Genomic DNA, 20,714 nt, shown 5'->3' with positions numbered 1-20,714 from the left:
TGCTGACGTCTTTGAATACTTTGAGTAAACAGTCAAAACAAACTGCATTTCTGTTGTTACAAAACATAATATTTGGGTAATTTACTAACGTTTTTTTTTTAAAGTGAGTTTTAGTTTTACTATTTTGATTATTGCTAAAAGCAAATTCTGAATAAAGTCACAAAGAAAGTAATTATAAAACGTATCACATGATCATAAAATTATAGGGTGAATTCAGGTTGATTCAGACAGTTTTTCTCCCAATCAACCTGAATTCACCCTATAATTTACTTATGCTTGGAAATATGAAAATTATTTTCCCTCAAGTTACTAAGCATTTTTGTCAAAGCTTTATTGCTGGAAGTAAAAGCAATTTGAATTGGCTATATGCAAAACATTAATAATTATGGTACAATACACAATATGGCAAGTAGAATTTACAATTAAGCAAATAATTTTACAGCAAGAGCAAATATCCGATAAGAAAGAGTGCTTACAGACATGTCTTTCAGTCTCACAACCCTTCCCCTTGCTTATGAATGTAGTTGCCAATATAACTTTAAGGCTTGCAAATCACTGATACTTTGTACAGGAGCTGTAGTGACGTACAACACAAATATATCTCCGCATCCCTCTTCTCTGTGTCAAACAGAGGCAAGTACTTTTGAGCTCACAGTGCAGGGACCTCATTTTACCCATATGACAAATATTACTGTAATTTTGAGAAGGACAGAAAGGTAATCTTCAAGATTAACAAAATGGAAGAATTACAACAGATTCTCTGTAAGCATAAAACTTACAAAAACCATATAAATACTGTTGTGTTTTTAAACCGTACCATGGGCTTTTCCACATGTCCTTTTTTCTCAGGCATCTGTCTGTCCATTAATGCAGTGCTGGAGCTAAATGGGTGTTTCACACTTTTTTTCTCCACACATTGTAGCACCTTTAAACGTCATGCCCCTTTGTTGAAATGTACACGTTCGGTCTTGATGTTTTCTCTCCAAAACAAGCTTCTCCACACTCACATTCGATCTTTCTGCGCTCCTTCAACTCCTCCATCCTTCATTCTGTCTCTCCTTCTCTATGGGAGAAGTGCGCCAGCAGCGTGTCCAGATCTCGCCGGTCAGCGGCTGAGTAAAGCGAGCTTTCTCCCATCATGCTCAATGCCATGCGTAAGGTGGACCAGATGTTATCTGACATCACAGTCACTGCTGAACCGGGCCCTCGACTCGCACCTCCTTCTCCATCCCCTGCGGCCTGTCGCTGCAGAGAAAGGGCTTCTAGGAAGTGCTCTACTGCCTCCCTGATGGAGAAACGAGAAGTGGCATTTATTTTAGTCTTTTAGTTTTTTGTTTGCTTGTTTACCCCAATGATTGCTTACTTTCTTCTTTTACTAACCTGTGTGCACCCAGGTTGACACAGCTGATGCCCAGGTTGTATCGGCTGCGTACAAATCCAGGCTGTAACTCTAGCGCGCGTCTGTAAGCAGCGACCGCTTCCTCTGAACGATTACCATTTGCAAGAGTTGCTCCCAGCTTGTTCCACAGCAGATAATCCTTCACATAGGGTTGAGAGAAGGAAGAATGTGAACTAAAATATTGAAGAACAATGTGTAGAATACAACAATGTGTAAAGGCCTGTTCACTAACAATAATAACTATAAAGGTAACTATAAACTACAAACCCGATTCCAAAAAAGTTGGGACACTGTACAGATTGTGAATAAAAAAGGAATACAATAATTTACAAATCTCATAGACTTATATTTTATTCACAATAGAATATAGATAACATATCAAATGTTGAAAGTGAGACATTTTGAAATGTCATGCCAAATATTGGCATGGCAACTTATTAGGTCAACATGAATGGGTATAAAAAGAGACTCTCAGAGTGGCAGTGTCTCTCAGAAGTCAAGATGGGCAGAGGATCACCAATTCCCCCAATGCTGCGGCGAAATATAGTGGAGCAATATCAGAAAAGAGTTTCTCAGAGAAAAATTGCAAAGAGTTTGAAGTTATCATCATCTACAGTTCATAATATCATACAAAGTTTCAGAAAATCTGGAACAATCTGTGCGTAAGGGTCAAGGCTGGAAAACCATACTAGATGCCTGTGATCTTCGGGCCCTTAGACGGCACTGCATCACATACAGGAATGCTACTGTAATGGAAATCACAACATAGGCTCAGGAATACTTCCAGAAAACATTGTCGGTGAACACAATCCACTGTCACTGCCATTTGCCATTGCCGGCTAAAACACTATAGGTCAAAAAAGAAGCCATATCTAAACATGATCCAGAAGTGCAGGTGTTTTCTCTGGGCCAAGGCTCATTTAAAATGGACTGTGGCAAAGTGGAAAACTGTTCTGTGGTCAGACGAATCAAAATTTGAAGTTCTTTTTGGAAAACTGGGATGCCATGTCATCCGGACTAAAGAGGACAAGGACAACCCAAGTTGTTATCAGCGCTCAGTTCAGAAGCCTGCATCTCAGATGGTATGGGGTTGCATGAGTGCGTGTGGCATGGGCAGCTTACACATCTGGAAAGGCACCATCAATGCTGAAAGGTATATCCAAGTTCTAGAACAACATATGCTCCCATCCAGACGTCGTCTCTTTCAGGGAAAACCTTGCATTTTCCAACATGACAATGCCAGACCACATACTGCATCAATTACAACATCATGGCTGCGTAGAAGAAGGATCCGGGTACTGAAATGGCCAGCCTGCAGTCCAGATCTTTCACCCATAGAAAACATTTGGCGCATCATAAAGATGAAGATGCGACAAAGAAGACCTAAGGCAGTTGAGCAACTAGAAGCCTGTATTAGACAAGAATGGGACAACATTCCTATTCCTAAACTTGAGGAACTTGTCCCCAGACATTTGCAGACTGTTATAAAAAGAAGAGGGGATGCCACACAGTGGTAAACATAGCCTTGACCCAACTTTTTTGAGATGTGTTGATGCCATGAAATTTAAAATCAACTTATTTTTCTCTTAAAATTATACATTTTCTCAGTTTAAACATTTGATATGTCATCTGTGTTGTATTCTGAATAAAATATTGAAATTTGAAACTTCCACATCATTGCATTCTGTTTTTCACAATTTGTACAGTGTCCCAACTCAAAATGGATTTTTTGAAGGAATATCACAGACATCTCTTCTCTGATGACGTGTTTACTGGCGTGAGGGCGGTACAACTTGTCACTCAAATGAGATCACAGCAATAGCAAACCACAATGATCCAAGAATCCAATTAATTCCCCATGGACAAAATCAAGTCCCATCCTACATTGTTTTCTTGTTTGAGAAGCCATTTGTCTTGGATATACGTGACAAAAGTAAGTTAGTAATAACTGATGAAGTAATAACTTCCATTTCATGCTGACATTAAACGTTCAAGCTCTTTAAAGTTGGGTGGATTCTGATTGGCTGACATTGTTTTTATCATTCATCAGCTGGAAAAATTGTTCTGATAGTGATTCCAATTACATTGTTCCTCTGTGTCGTTATCATGATGGCCATGTCTACATTTATACGGAGACATCTGAAAACGGAGTCATTTAAAAACGCTCCTCATCCACACTAGCGTTTTCAAACATTTTCCAGAAGTGGCTCATCAACTCTGAAACAACATCTGAAAACGCTTAAATCACCTTACTTCATATGCATAATACATACTAAAAGCTCACAAGATAATGCAGAGAGAGCAGATATAATAAAGTTCTCACGCTATTCTTCTGGCACAATCATTTTATTAGTATAATATAAACTCACTGTTGCGTCCAGGTTGGTCTTAAAATCTGGTTTAAAACACAACTGTCATCATATTTTGCCACGCAGGAAAGCAAATGTGAGTAAATTCTCTGTCATCTTTGCACTAATGTAATACAAAGATTCTACAAAGGAGCATTTATCTTGAGCAATACTGTTAATGTAAATAGCAGGCACAACAATGCTGGCATAACTACTGATATCTATGGGTACAATGTGTGTCACATGACTAAATGTGTTATCGTTTTCAAATTCACCATCCACACAACAACTCTACAAATTTATCCACTTTGGAGAGCGTTTTCAAAATGCTCTGTTTTCCTTAACAAAAACACAGTCTCAGTGTGGACGGAAGGCCAAGCCGGAGAGAAAAAGATGCATTTTCAAACAAAAATGTATTAATCTAGACAAGGCCTATAGCTGTAGTGTGAACTTCCCTATAGAGGGTATGCATGTGACGTGTGGCAAAATACTGATCAGCAGCATTGGTTTTCAGTGTGAATGCCTTGAAAAAAACACATCCAAAATGGGAAAGAGCTTTGCGACTGAAAAAATATACCTCAGATTTTGTGTCAAAGCTATTTGTACAGACTGCTGAAAGCTACAGAAAAAAGAAGCAAATAGGTCACTGCAATTCACAGAAACAGATGGACTCCAGGCAAAGAAACATGTTTTGCAGTTATCATTTTGTGTCAAAATGTTGGATTTTGGGGTAAAATCATACCGTATATATTGTATTGTTATGTATTGTATTAACAACTCATCAATTAAATATTTACCATCTTATATACTGCATAATTGGGTGTTTTTAAATAAACACTGACAAAAACTATACAAGTATACGGCTGAACGATATGACGAAATATATAACATTGATATAGGTGATCACTCCAATTTAGACCTAACTATATTGTATTTATATAAACCGTTCACAGGCAGATTTGCTTTCTGCATTTCCCCGGCGTCAAAATCATTGATTTAGATTAGTTTCTTTGACATGTCATAAGGAACACTTTCAAGCCCAAGGTTTAGAGTAATCGTTTGTTTTTCCCCCTATTAAATCCAGTCATGCAGCAGGTTCTTTTGCATTCAATCCAGCTGAGGGGGTGTGTTCTGGAGGGAAAGTGACATCTATACATTCCCTCTATTCTCACAGAATTAGAATGATTAATAAAATGTTAATAGTTACAGTTATCATTATAGTTATCATCCTTGGTGTGTCACTGTCTTAAGTGCGAATGAACCAACCTGTGGCGTCACAGACAGGGCGGCAGAGAAGCAGTCCACAGCCTTGTCATACTCTCCACTCAGGTTGAAGAGAACGCCCAGACCACACTGCAGCTCAGGGTCAACCCGTGTGGGGTCAGCGGCTGCTGCACTCAAAAACAACGTCTGCACATCACCAAACAGTGCCCTAAGAGGAAGAAGAAAGAGGGAAAGAACTGGATTAGCCTGTAACTTAAAGTTATAGTTTCCCCCAAAAAACTCAAATACTCATTATTAACTAGCCCACATGACCTCAAAGCTATCATATGGCTTCAAAAGACTTGGAATACAGTTCATTTTATGCCACTTTCATGGTGCTTTTGTCATTCTGGAGCTTAAGAAACCCAGTGCTCATTCACTTTCATTAGGCCAGAATATTCTTCAAAATCCCTCCTTATGTGCTCCAAATAGTCAAGTCAGTCAAGCAGGTTTGGAACAAAATGGTGAGTAGATTTTTTTTTTTTGAAAGTATTCTTTAATAAAGAAAAGACAGTGCATCATCATTCCTGAGTCATATAAAAAGTATTAATATCTGCACTGTCAACTGTATATTCAGCAACCCCACAATGCTGGGTGCAGATGGAACTCACACCTGTGTTTGTGTTAGATGTATTTTTAGAGCACTGCTCGTTTATGATCGGTGACAAAACGTAATTCTGTTGCTTGGTTACAATGCCCTGTCCAGTGACTTATGCATGTCTCATGCCAGTGTAGGCAGGCAATGAAATCTGTGTTGTACAATCATGAATAAGATTTAAAGAAACACTGTGTCCAATAAAAGTTCAAGTTTATAACATAATTTGTTTTTGTGGTAAAAATAATTCTGACTCGTCCTTCAGTTTTAGTTTTTTTGTAAAGTAGATATCTTGGTTACAGTAACGTGTCCTAATCATTTAGTAAAGCTGAATTTTCAGGATCATTAGTCCTGTCTTTAATGTCACATGATCCTTGAGAAATCATTAAGTTGGCTTGAAAAAGTCAACTTACTGATCTGCTATATAAAATTATTATTCTCTGACCAAAAATTTGAACAGTATCTCCTCCTAGAGCTTTAAAGCTACAGCCACCAAACTCGGCTCAGACCTTCAGACGGTTCTGACTCCGGCTGCTATATCTTTCCAAACTGATCCGAATTACGGTTTTCCTAAAAATGCTAAACAAAACTTGGAAAAACTCCTATAGACTTGCATTGAAAATCTGAACATTCCATCAACCTCCGTTACTGTCACAAATTCAAATCTAAACACACTGAAGCCCATTAAACTCAATGAAGCTTCCATTCTATGTACTATTTATAAGCCATTCAAACTCATAAACTCACTATTTATCTAACTTACTAACGATCTAACTATCTATCTAACTTATTATCTAACTAACTATCTAACTATAAATCTAACTTACTATCTAACCATCTATCTAAATTACTAACGATCTAACTATCTAACTTATCTAACTATCTAACTTACTAATGATCTAACTATCTATCTAACTTATTATCTAACTATCTATCTATCGATCTAACTTACTATCTAACTATTTATCTAACTTACTAACAATCTAACTATCAATCTAACTTATTATCTAACTATCTAACTATATCTATCTACACACTCACTCACTCACTCACTCACTCACTCACTCACTCACTCACTCACTCACTCACTCACTCACTCACTCACTCACTCACTCACTCACTCACTCACTCACTCACTCACTCACTCACTCACTCACTCACTCACTCACTCACTCACCCACACACTATCTAGCTTTTAAACTACTAAACTAAAAAAAACTATTTCAAACTGAAAAGCTTTTAAAACTTCTCCAAACTTTCTGGCTAGGCTTTTTCAAGCCAACTTAAAGTTTGTCTACGAACTTTACTCATCTAGTTTTTAATATGCTGATTTGGTGCTTAAGAAACATTTCATATTATTATCAAGTTGTGCTGCTTAATATTTCTGTGGAAACCCTGACTTTGTGTAGTATTATTTGATTAATCAAAAGTTCAAAAGAACAGGATTTATTTGAAATAAAAGTGCTGATTAAATGTATTATTTCTTTCAGAAATATCTTCTGAACGGCAGTGTACATGAGGAGCGATACTTCGTTCAATGAGATTTCAGTGTGCTGTACCTGGTGCAATCAACAAAATCTAATGTTGCTCATGATCACAGCTGATTAACACAGAAGAGATGCCTTTTATAGCTTGCATCTTGTTAGGACACAGTGTTACAATGGAAATAAACAGTATAAGTTTTTCAGACCTTGAACACAAAATGTTTCATTACTGCATTCAAGAATCCTCTTACTCTGGCAGCAGAGATCCAAATCTCTCCCTCTCTTTCTCCCTCTCTCTCACGCCCTCCCTCTCCTTCTCTCGTTCATGCTGCTCCAGGATCTGCCGGTATTTAGGGTTGTGCCTCAACCAATCACGGAGCGTCTCGCAGGCCTGTCTGTGCAGTGACTCATTGGTGAAGCTCACAGCTAGAGCCATGAGAGCTGTCAGATTGTCTTTTTTCAGCTCAATACATCTGAAAACAGCAATTGAGGCTTGAATTTAAAAAGGCTGGAGCAATATTTTAATAAATCAGATTTGTCATAGTCAGGAGAATTTAATTGATGTGAACAGTAAAGCTGAAGTTACACTTCTCACCTGCGGAGGGCGCTAATAGCAGCAAACTCTTGCTCGTTCTCTGCCTGGCAGGTGCCCAGATATTGCCAAGCCTGCAGTATCATCACACACAGTCAGCATTTCACAAAGACAAACAAGACAGCAGAACAAAGTTAGAGTCCCTTGAGACAAAATGTATCATCAGTTTTTGGATGTCAAGATTATACGTATGAGGCTCTGACCAGCTGGTTGTCTGGCTGTTTCTGAACCGCGCTTTCAAAGAGACGTACGGCTCCAGGAATGTCCCCTGCCTCCATCCTCTTCACGCCCTCAGCAAACGGATCCTCGTGGGACAGGTACGGGTTGTCTTCTTCAAACTGATATCCCTAGGAGAATAGTAAAGGCATATTCACATTGATACATGAAAGTAAACATTCACAAATTATTTTTCTCATAACAATTTTTTTTTTGCCATGCTCTGAAAAAGTTTGGAGAACTGAATAAAATGCACTACTGTTCAAAAGTTTGAGGTCAGTGAGATATTTGTTTTTATTAATATTTTAAAAAAAATTGGTTAATTTTTATTATTTTATTTTAGAAATTAATACTTTTATTCCACAAGAGTGCATTAAACTGATTACAAGTGACAGTTAATGCTTTTATATAATGTTAATAATAACAACATTAACAATAATTAAAATTAAAAAAATGTGAAATAAAATGATTTCTGAAGAATCACACTGAAGACTGGAATAATGGCTGCTGTTAAATTAAATCCAGTTAAATTTTGTCTTTAAAATATATTTAAAAATAGGAAACTTATTTTAAATTGTAATAATATTTCAAAGTATTGCTGTTTTTTTTTTTTTTTCCAATCAAATAAATGCAGCCCTGGTAAGTATAAGAACACATTTCAAAAAACATTAAACATTCTTACAAGCTTCAAACTTTTGAACGGTTGTGTATTTGGAATCTGAAAAAAAAAAAAAAAAAAATTATATATATATATATTTATATTATATTTATATTATATTTATATTATATATATAATATATATATATATATATATATATATATATATATATATATATATATATATATATATATATATATATATATATATATATATATATAAAAAACAATATATACTTCAACTGATAGTTCACCCAAAAATGAAAATTCTGTCATTAATTACTCATCCTCATGTCGTTCCATACCTGTAAGACTTTCGTTCATCTTTGAAACACAAATGAAGATATTTTTGATCCCTCCATTGACAGCTACTCAACTGACACTTTGACGCTTTAAAAAGTTCATAAACAGATTGTAAAACTAATCAATATGAATTGAGCGGTTTAGTCCAATTTTTCTGAAGAGACTTGTTTGCTTTATATGATGAAAATATTTTATTTAGGCTTTTATTCACATATAAAGATTGATCAGCAAACATAAAAGCTTAACCGAACCTGCTTCACACATCAGGACAAACCTCTTCCGGAAGCTCAAACGTTCTGCGTCCAAACATTCTCACTGGTTCTCACACACGTCAAGCAAACATGCTTGAGCTTTCATTTACCACAACTGATGTGTGAGTTGATGAATGTTTATATGTGAATAAAAGCCTAAATTCAATCTGCTCATTATAAAAAGCGATCGAGTCTCTGCAGAAATTCGTACTAAACCGCTCAATTCATATGGATTAGTTTTACGATCTCTTTATGAACATTTTGAAGCATCAAAAGTGGTAGTGGATAGAAAGCTCTCAGATTTCATCAAAAAGATCTTCATTTGTTTTCTGAAGATAAACACAGGTCTTACGGGTTTGGAACGACATGAGGGTGAGTAAATAATGACAGAATTTTCATTTTTGGGTGAAAAAAAAAGTCAAATGATTTTTGTGCAGGAAATGTAAACTTGGTATGAAAAGAGTGATTATGTAATATGCAACATTTAGGATGCTGTCCTTCTGAATATCACAACAATCATTTTAATTGTAAAATATTTCCACGTGAAGCCAAAGCAGAATCATAGACTGTAACTAACCGTTGTATAAACTGTAATAAAACACAGACTGCAGCCTGGAAAAGGGCTCAAAGATTCAGTTAGGTGGACGTATTCATGCTGTAAACGGGCACAAGTGTATGTTTACATTATCCAGATACCTTGTCGTAAGAGCTGCTGAGCATCTGGTCAAAGTCTGAGAGCCAAGGGTGAGCTTCAGCATCCCTCTTCGCCATTTCCTCCCACTCCTGCTGGAGTTTCTCCCAGAAATCAACATCACTCTGAACTCACACACAAAAAACAGCACACAAGCACCAATGAATGCAAGGGCATCACACTCAAGTTCATGTATATCTGTGCAAGTGTGCAGCCTAGCTCACCTCCACTGCTGCTTTGGCCTGCTGGAAGTCTGGCCCGTAAGTAGTGAATTCATCAACCCAAGATTCTGCAGATTCTGCCGAAACCTACCGAGCACAGTGACATGCCAGTCTGTTAACAGCCTCCATAACACATCACAGAGCCTGCAAATGCTTAAACAATACTCAGCTGAAGGGACAAAAGACAACATACAGTGATGAATGAGAGTGGGGGAATAAAGAAAGAATGTAATGGAAAAAGAAAGAGGGCTTGAAAGGCCAACAGAGGAAGAAAAAAAAAATCTCACCCTCATTCATCCATCTTTCCTTTCCCCTTTATATTAAAATTAGCAAGCAATGCTCAGTGTACCTTCACTATTGCAGGAAGTCAAAGTGGTTTCAGTAGCTGGGCACAAATGAAAAGCAGTGTGAGCAGGGCATTAGCTGTACAGGCCTGGTGTCTTGCAGCGATAATTGTGTTAAAAGCACAATTAAATTAAAGCAAGTCTGCTCTCTTTAAAGCAAAAAAGGTTTGGACAGCAGGGGCTAGTTAACATAATGAACACGACAAGCCTAAAAACAGACAAAACAAATTTCAGGACTACTGCATCACTGTTGCCAGGTGATCAGGGTCCTACCTGCCTGACGAGAGAAGCCCATTGCTCTGCCTGTTTAGCTTTAACTTTGTCATTCTTCTCTTTGCCCTCTCGAGTTTCCACTTCCACAGTCCCTTCCCCTGATTCCAGGAGCTGGGCAGCCAGTATGGGACAGAGGGTATAGGGAGGGGTATTTATGGATAATGTGCGTTTAGTGTGGGATTGTTAAGGATAGCGGGAAAATTTAGGTATGGATGGTGGTTTAAATGTAGGGATCAAGATGTCATGACAACCGTCCATGACAGAAAGAAGAAGGAGATGTCACAATTAAACTATTGCTCATTTGAACCATGGGATAAAACTAGAGCTGCAACAACTAATAAATAAAATCGATAATGAAAATCAAATCAAAAAGTGAAATTACAGCACTGAATAAACGCATTTCTATGAATAAATGCATCTAAAAATATTGGAGGAAACCGAGTGAGCTGCTGCGGGAAAGGTACATGACCCAAGCTGCCCAAAACATGAAAATTATTTATTTTAAGCTTTAAGCTAATACATTAGCATCAAGTTTAACATGGCTTGCCCTGTCAGGCGCTTTGACAGATGCGTGTGCTGTTTAATGTGTGACATGTTTCCTCAGCGCAAAACTTTCATTTTACGGTTATACCCTTATTTTTAAGTGTTACAAATTCACGTGAGTATTTCCATTTTGCTCATCCTGACGTTCTGCGTTAACCTTTCAGACTTTACTGAATGAAATTCTGAAATATCTGTTGTTGGACAGTAAATTTAGGTGTAAAAGTCAACATGTAATTCATGTATTTTATGAGAGCGGTAACTGTAAAGGGATAACAACGTGTAATTGAATATAAACGTAAGACGTTTCTTACATTTAGAGAATAAAGAAATGACAGTAACGGGTTACTGTGTCCAGAGTGAATGTGTGATCCTGCAGAACATTCCTCTAATCTGTTAACACTGTTTTTCTTTATTATCTATATTATCTTCATTTTTAATGTAGGTATTGAAACTGTCATTTTGCTTTATAGCTCTTCTGCATATAGCATAGCCATATATATGGATATATTCATTATATCTTTTCATAGCATTCAGTTGGCATGTTTGTTTGAAGGACAGCAGTGGGCAGGATGTGGAATAGTGTGTTTTGTCAATAAAATAAAAAAAGAAAGTTGGGCTTTTTAAAAAAAAATCAGATTAATCGATAAATCAAAAGAAATAGTCGACCAACTGAGCAATTATCAAAATAATCGTTAGTTGCAGCCCTAGATAAAACCATTTTTTAAAAACACGGCCCTGTTTCCTAGTCCTTTGTAGACCTAGTCCTGGACCAATACTTATAATATTGTTTCTAATTTAATAAATTTTTATATTATCAGCACAACCATTTGAGTTCAAGCTGCATTAACTAAATTTTTATTGATGACCTAGAAACAGTGAAGAATCTATAATATTCTTATTCATTTTACATCATAATGTTTTGTTATTAAATATTAAATATTACAATTGTATGTCTAAAACATATGTATAAAAATGATATAATAAAATATTACAAATACATAGATGATTTTAAAAATAGGTTACACTACCGTTCAAAAGTTTGGGGTCAGTAAGAATTTTTAATGTTTTTGAAAGAAGTCTTTTTTTTGTTGTTGTTTATATTTCTTAAAATTGTGGAAACCGTGATGCATTTTTTTCAGGACGCTTTGATGAATCTAAAGTTCAAAAGAACAGCATTTACTTGAAATAGAAATCTTTGTAACATTATAAAAGTCTTTACTCTCACTTTTGATAAGTTTAATGCATCCTTGTATGTACAGAGTACAGTCTCTGAAACAAATTAAGCTATCCAAAACGTTTTTTCTCATTGGTAATTATTTAAAACCAAGCAGTGCAAATATGCTATGTAGATACAATTAACGTTGCCTAAACAGCGTGAGCAGAGCCAAGATGGCTCTCAAGGGGCTGCAGTGTCACCCTTCACAGTGTTTCCTCTATCAGAGGAGCTGGGAAGGGCTCGTACCTGGTGGAGGCTTGAGGCCCAGTGCTGTGCCTCCTTGGCCTGTGCTTTATCAGTGTGCTCTTTTCCTGCTCTGTCCTCCACAGTCACACTGCCCTCGCCAATCTGCCTAATGAACCGCAGGAACTACACAATAACAACAACAACAACAGCTATTACACATCTACTGCTAACAGGAAACAATTGGCGATGCATTGAACACACAAACACACAAGTCCATCAGTGGTTTCTTCTTGACAGTAATGGTCATACACAAGTAAACCACAAGGAGGAAGGAGTAACGGCCAAAGGCATGACATATCCCAAATTATATGACAAAGCAAGAGCAGAGTTAACTGAAAAAAGAGAGAAATATGAATAAGTGAAGAAATGCCCATGAAAACGTGAACAATGTCACATCACTTCATCTGCAACAAAGCAAAAATGAACCAAAATAATAATAATAATCTAAATCTCATGGAGAATCTGTGATCAGTCCTCAATAATGTATTACTTAACCTTTTAAAAATAACCCAGAAGTGCATACTGGGATGTAAAACAATCCCTTTGAGACAACATTAACATGGTTTTAGCTTAACTTAAGTGATGTGGCATTGGTGAAGGCAGAACAAATTTATTCTAAAATAGATACACTTTAGTCAAAGCAAAAAACATTTTTTCATAAACTTGTGTTAAGAAAATTCCAGTTCTGCTACATTTAATACAGAAATATGCCATGAGAGGCCTTGCGTTACAGTGATTTTACCAAGATGGATTGCCAAAAGCCCTCTGGTAAAATCAATTTGGTAACACTTTACAATAAGGTTCATTACTTAACAATAGTTAACATAAGTTAACATTAGTTAACATAATTAACATTTACAATTTGTGTTTTAGGTGCAATATGTGCAAGGTTGTTTAATGTATCAGTGTTTGTGGTTACTTTGACTAAAGTGTTTCAGGTGCAGCTCAAAGAACACTTAAACAGCACAGACCGCAGCAGGGAGACCCTTCCTTTTGCTCTCACCTCTGTGTTCTGTAGTTTAGGGTCGTCCACTTTGGCAAGGAGTTCATTCGCTGTTTGACGTAGTTCTTCACCTGACTGGTATTCTTGTGTCCTGATAGGATAAAAAATACATTAAAGTAAGGATAGGATCTGGACACTGTTGACATCCATTACTATTGATCGAACCTTAGTATAATCTCAAACATTTGGGTATTATTTTTTTTAATTCAGCAAGGATGCATTATTTTGATCAAAATTGACAGTAAAGACATTTATAATGTTACAAAACATATTTCAAATAAATGCTGTTCTTTTGATTTTTCCATTTATCAAAGTAACCTAAAAAATGTATCACAGTTTCCACAAAAAAATTAAGCAGCACAACTGTTTTCAACATTGATAATAATAGTAAATGTTTCTTGAGCACCAAATCAGCATATTAGAATGATTTCTGAAGGATCATGTGACACTGAATACTGGAGTAATGATGCTAAAAATTCAGCTTTGCCCTCACAGGAATAAATTACATTTAAAAATATATTAAAATAGAAAACAGTCATTTTTAATTGTAATAATATTTCACAATAGTGCTTTTTACTGTATTTGTGATCAAATAAATGCAGCCTTGGTGATTATAAGAGACTTCTTTCAAAGAAAAAAAAAATCTCACTGACCCCAAAACTTCTGAACAATAGTGTATATTATTCTTATACCAAGTCTATTATTATTATTATTATTATTATTATAAGTCTTTACTATTATTATAAGTCTTATTCTTATGCCATGCCAAGAAACACAAAATACCATTCTTTGTCCTGTTCCCTTTCTCCCAAATCTCCAAGCCATAACTTCTCCTCTGATTGCTCCAGGTACTCCTCCGCCCAGCGGCCGGGGTCTATGAGACAAAAGGAAGGGAACTGAGTGATGGAAGTATAGTAAAAGATGACAGAAAAAGTAAAGCTAAAGAGAATGAAAGGATGGCTGGGCAAAGATGAGTGAAGAGTTGTCAATTGTCACCTAATAACATTGAATGATATTTTAATGACATCTAAAAGCATCTTAAATTAATAAAGGATAAAATATGTGCCATATGTACAGTACATGCACAGTCATGGCCAAAAGTTTTGGCAGTGACATAAATTTTGTTTGGCAAAGTTTGCTGCTTCAGTTGTGGTGATGCTGATTCACATTGTTTTTCTGCAGAGTGATCAGATGAATTTTAAATGAACACAAAAATGAACTTTAATCACACAAAAAAATAAAATTTAACTTAAAATTACCAGCTAATATCGTTTAGCACATTGGAAAGTGTGAACAAATACTAGTCAATCACTCGATTATTCAGACTGGATTTTAAGAGCAGACTGATTTTTTTAAAAAGTGGGATAAAGTGCTTCCAATCATAGTGTTCTTGTATTAGCAAAGGTTGCCTCCAAAGAAAGACATGCAGCCATTATCACTCTGCATCAAAAGCCTCACATGCACAGAAGTTGTTGCAAAGAATATTGCACTTGAAAGAAACATTTATCAGATTAACAAGAACTTCAAGGAGCGTGGTTCAGCTGCAGTGAAGAAGGACTCAGGATGTCTCAGAGTGTCTGGCAAGCACCATGACGGCTACAGAATCGTGTCACCGCCAGTGCAGAGCTTGCTCAGAATTGGCAGCAGAGGTGGGTGTGAGAGCATCTGCACATACAGTGAGGCAAAGACTTTGGACAGCAGCCTGGTGTCAAGAAGGGCAGCAAAGAAGCTACTTCTCTGCAAGAAAACATCAAGGACAGACTGAAATTCTGCAGGAAGTACAAGGATTGGACAGCAGAAGCCTGTGCAAAGTTATTTTCTCAGATGAAGCCCCTATCCGACTGTTCGAGACATCTGGAGAATGTATTGCTTCTTCCGTAGAAGAAAAGGTGAACACTACCATGAATCCTGTGTTGTGCCAACAGTGAAGCATCCTGACACCATCCATGTGTGGGGTTGCTTTTCATCCAAGGGAGTGGGCTCACTCACAATTCTGTCCAAAAACACCACCATAAATAAAGAATGGTATCAGAATGTCCTGCAAGTTCAAATTCCCTCAATGATCCAGGAGCAATGTGGTGATGATCTGTGCATTTTCCAGCATGATGGAGCACCATGTAACAAGGCACATGGAGCACCATGTGAAGTGGCTCGAGATCATTGCATTGAAATTTTGGATCTGTGGCCAGGCAAGTCCCCAGATCTTAATCCCATAGAGAACCTGTGGTCAATCCTCAAAAGGTAAATGAACAAGCAAAAACCCTCAAATGTGATCAAGAGCACTAAGAAGTCAAGAATGCTTCAACATTATTCAGGATTTGGCCAAGAAACTAATATTCTGCATGCCAGAGTGAATTGCAGAGGTTATGAAGAAGAAGAAGAAAAGTCAACACTGTAAATATTGCATATATTGAATGCTTTTGCCAATAAAAGCATTTAAAACTTATGAAATACTTGTTTTCCAGTATACCATAGAAACGTGAAAAAATTACCTACAAATACTGATGCAGCAAACTTAGCAAAACACACAATTGATATGACTGCCAAAACTTTTGGCCATGACACACACACACACACACACACACACACACACACACATATATATATATATTAACCTGAAACTTCATTGATGAATTCTCTTGTCCAATCAGCATCAGCTGGATCCAGACCAGCTTGTCCAGAAGACGAGGCGGAGTCAGCACTAGACAGGAACTCTGCCGCCCAATCGCCAGACAGAGCCAGAGCAGCCACGTCAGGAGCTGAGAAATGAAAACATGTAGTTATACCACATTGAAATGTGCTGAAATCTGTCTGGATGTGTGTTTGTGCACACTACCTCTCTGTGGAGCCTGTCTGTAGCTCTGTTGATCTATCTGCTGCATTTCCTCCAGCAGCTGACCCATATCAAAACTGTGAGGAGGTCTTTGTGGGGCCTGTAGAAACTCACTCACCAGCTGGATTTCAAAAACAACAGGACGTCATTACAGGGACATGATCACAGATTTCTTCACCTGACACAAACTGATCAGGTCATTGTAAACATTGAAATATTAAAAAAACAAAATACACACCTCCTCTTCTGTGGCTATTTCAATTGAAGTAGAAGGAATCTATGGGGAGAAAGAGTAAAAGAAGCGTAATATTATTTTCAATGCTGCAACTAATGACTTTTTGCAGATGTGATAAATTAATGGATTAATCACAGCAAATAATCGATTAATGTATAAAAAATGAGTTTTTAGATGATAATCTAACTAACTAATAATAATCGTCAGACACATCTATTAATTACTTTCTGATCAGTCAATTAATCATTTGGTTGGCTTACCTATAAATAATAACCTTAATCTTTCAATGTTTTATTCAGACAGCACAGGATGGTTGTGAGTTCTAATTTGCAGGTGTCAGTTTGGTTATAGAATGCATATCCATAAAAAACAAAATTGAATTCACAAACTCTTGATGATTGGACTCAAGTTTTTTGGGTTAAAGTCTCATCTTCAGCATGCTTGAGAACCGGAGCCACCATCATTAGGGATGATTGTAAACAGTATGATGCATCGATACATTCCACGCAAATCAGTGTTTTTACATCAGGGGTTCTCAACTCTGGCCCTCGAGATCCACTTTCTTGCAGAGTTTAGCTCTCACCCTGATCAAACTCACCTGCCTACAGCTTTCTATTAATCCTGAAGTCCTGGATTAGTTGTTCGGGAGTGTTTGATTAGGGTTGGAGCTAAACATTTGCTACGGTTACAAATACAATTTTTAGTAACTTACGGTGGGTGTTGATCGATGTCTCCATGCCCCTCCTTCTTGGGTCATGTGACCAGTCAGTTTCATAAGGGGATTGGCTCCCCCACATTCCGCCTCCACTAACTCCCGCATCGCCATGGCAACACACCGTAAGGCTGGATCAAACTAAAACCTTGAGATATCTACAAGACAAGTACATGATTTATCAGTAAGTAGTATGTTGTTACTCACCACTGTCTATAATATTATTCAAAGACCCCCTAGCCCTAATTTTGTTTTAAAAAATTAACTCAGGAAATATTAATATATGGCATTTAATATTTTGGCTTTCATTACTATTTATCTGAGGAATGAAAAGGTTAACAGTTTGATGATAAAAAACACCAGATGGTTAGTATTAACATTTACATTTCATAATTATCATTAAACCATATTTGTTTACAGCGATTTGAAATACTGTTACAGCATTTAAAAAGTTAGCAACAGTCAAGCAGATGAACCATGCAGCGTAGGTTTTGATTCGCATAAACATGGTGAGGCAGTGAGCAGTTTTACAAGAATGCTGAGGGAAATTATTTGAATGAATGTATGAACGATTTAATATATGTTACATGAAGGGATCTGACCGTCTTCTGAAAAGTTTCGAAGGAATTTTCTTTTTTTCTTGCCTGTGTATTGACTAAAGCTGCATTCACACCATGTTGTAATTACCATAACGGTTCTCAACTGTAAAAAGCCTTCACATGTTTGTAGAACTTGTAATTACAAGGTGTACACTTGTAGTTTTCTGAGAGCTACGACTTGTACCACCTGGCCACTGCAGATTTATGGTGTGTTCGACTTGAAGCGGTGCTGTGCAGACCAGGGAAACGGCTCTATTTCTGCTTCCATAAGCGCCACCTACTGTCAGTGAGTGGATTTACATCATCATTCAGCCTGTCTGCGATTTTTTTTTTCAGACATATGCGAAAATTGGACCGAATTTTATGCACTCTGTTGTACATTTTAAACAATTCATATACGAAGGTATGTAGAATTATTCACGGAGCAGATAAATACCCATAATTCATCATTTTGACATCAAAAGTTTATTTGAACATGTAGTACATGTTAGTAGATAACATATATGCTGTAAATCAAAAATGTATACTAATTATAAAACAATAGTTCAATAATTTAGATGATTTTCCAGGTCTAGAAATCAAAATGGTAAATTATATGGGATTTTGTTTTAGCTTATTTTAACTGTTGTTTTGTCTTAATTTAAATTTTTAATTTAAAGTTTGTTCAGGTCCTAGTGGGTTCCAGCCCCCAGGTTGAGGACCTCTAGACTGTAACCCAAAGGTTAGTTACATAGAAAGTTACTGAGATCATTGTGCCTCTGAAAGTGACATTCTTGGCCTTTTTTACACATCTTAGTCTGTTTATACAAATAAAAATCTATAATGATTATTGTAAAGCATTTCTTAGGAAGCAGTATGGGTGAATAACTACGCCACTGTACCGGTCACAAACAAAACAGAGCCTGAAAGACAATGAATCATCGGCTTGAGATAAATCCTGTGGACTTAGCTACCTTTCCACTGACATAAACATATGCTCCATCAGCTTAACCAGACTAGAAGGATTACACAGATTTCATTGTTCCTGAAAACAGCCATTAACAATTAACCAAGATTGCATGTTTTTGCACAAACTGACCAGGTTTACCTTGCTGTCCTTATGCAATAATTCCAAACAGCCTGCTTCCCTCGTGTATGTCACCCCACTGATGAAAAATCAATGAGATGAACCAGAGTGTTTGTGCTGTGAATGGCCACCGGTTGAATTGGTCGTCTGATCACTGTTTTGAAAACTACACGACATACACAGGCTACTGAACTCTTCTGCTCTGATCTGGCTCGTGTCTAGTGTCAGTTTGGCTTCAGCACAGAAACATTACTGAATGCAAGTGTCGCTTTTTCCAAATGGCAGTTGAACATCCCAACGTACTAACTAACGTTAGACCACAACCGGTTAGCTATTCACAGCCGTGTTTGTGCAGCAGCTATGAATGATAACAATGAAGCTAACAGGTCAACTAAGTCAAATATGTTGCAGGCAGTTAGCTTACAAGCTAAATAAACTCCTTTCACCTGCACAGGCGATGTTGACACCTCTCTTCTCCTCTCTTTCTCCTTTTATCCCGTGAGTAATGCAGTTTAGACAAAAACAAAACACGACAGATCGAAGCAGGCCCTAAAAAGACGTCTGAGGTTCACGGTCCCCTGGTTGTCGGTACCTGACGGGTAAATGTTGCGCTGGTGACCGTCCTGTCTTTATTTACCTTCCCCGTGTGGCCCACTGAAACATGAGCGAACCAGCCACACGAATCCAATCCTACACGCTACGCTTCGGCTATTCACAAACGCTGTTTGCGTAAAGACAAGCGCTTTGAACTGTGCAGAGCATCAAGACGGACGGAGCGAGATTTACGCTGAAGTTACGTAAAGTTCCTAAAGTGACAGCGCATGCCTTGAGTGACAGGTTGATAACCTATTGTTTCAACAACCGGGAAAATGTGCTTTAAAGAATTTAAATCCATTCCTGTTGTGCAGTATCTTTTGAGCTCTGTAAGTTTTGAAAATGAATATTACGTGTAATTTGTAATTTAGGGGAGTATTGGTATAAAACGGCTATAGCTACTACCAAAACAGAAATCTGGTCCAGCTTCATTATAACGAATATGTTGCCCAAGAGGATGGGAATAAACAAGTTAGTTGTAATTTCAATGATATTGTTCAGATTTCTGTATTTTTTAAATCCATTTTTTAATCCATTGCATTTCTACCGTTGTTTTCCAGTTATTAATTAATTTATTTATTTATTTATTCTTTTTTTTTCAAAGTAGTTAGTATTGTCTGATAGGAAAAGCCGTGGTTGCTGATACTTTCACCTTATAAAATATAATCAATGTAACAACCAAAGACTGTTGTTTTGTTTTATTTGATTAATAACATTATAATAAATGTAGATTCCTTACTAACACACACACACACACACACACACACACACACACACACACACACACACACACACACTCTCTGTTTTTGTTATATTCATAAAATGAATTAAACCATTTCTCAGAAGCCCTTACAATGTCACAGCGCAGTCAGTTTTTTCCCCCTAAATTTATTTATTTATTCTGTCTTTTATTTGATCTGGTTCTGATGTATCGAGCTTTTCGTGTCAGTTTTTTTGATGCAAGTTTTTGCCATTTTGTTGTATTTATATGTAGTAGTTAAAGGATTAGTTCACTTTCAAATTAAAATTT

General features: G+C 36.9%; 1 protein-coding gene across 9 annotated transcripts; it reads right to left on the bottom strand.

Moving 5' to 3' along the window:
• Nucleotides 1–326: 326 nt before the first annotated feature.
• pex5 (peroxisomal biogenesis factor 5) lies at nucleotides 327–19,805 on the bottom strand. Of its 9 annotated transcripts, none has more exons than XM_067403400.1 (17): nucleotides 19,515–19,805; nucleotides 17,426–17,583; nucleotides 16,717–16,755; nucleotides 16,482–16,599; nucleotides 16,261–16,404; nucleotides 14,429–14,519; nucleotides 13,646–13,736; nucleotides 12,643–12,765; nucleotides 10,024–10,107; nucleotides 9,805–9,924; nucleotides 8,580–8,615; nucleotides 7,885–8,028; nucleotides 7,685–7,755; nucleotides 7,341–7,562; nucleotides 5,014–5,179; nucleotides 1,381–1,538; nucleotides 327–1,285 (listed from the first exon to the last, which is right to left on the bottom strand). In XM_067403400.1, exons 2-17 carry the CDS (start codon nucleotides 17,537–17,539, stop codon nucleotides 1,045–1,047), a joined length of 1,962 nt encoding a protein of 653 aa, XP_067259501.1. In that variant the 5' UTR covers nucleotides 17,540–17,583; nucleotides 19,515–19,805; the 3' UTR covers nucleotides 327–1,044. The 9 variants fall into 9 exon arrangements, with proteins under 9 accessions (XP_067259501.1, XP_067259559.1, XP_067259492.1 ...); XM_067403458.1 differs by lacking the exon at nucleotides 8,580–8,615 and adding an exon at nucleotides 10,638–10,748 and having other exon boundaries at nucleotides 19,537–19,805; XM_067403391.1 differs by having other exon boundaries at nucleotides 19,537–19,805.
• Between the last annotated feature and the right edge of the window lie 909 nt (nucleotides 19,806–20,714).

This window comes from Chanodichthys erythropterus, chromosome 2 (assembly GCF_024489055.1).
Source record: "Chanodichthys erythropterus isolate Z2021 chromosome 2, ASM2448905v1, whole genome shotgun sequence".
NCBI lineage: Eukaryota > Metazoa > Chordata > Actinopteri > Cypriniformes > Xenocyprididae > Chanodichthys > Chanodichthys erythropterus.
This window is presented reverse-complemented; position numbering and strand designations above follow the sequence as displayed.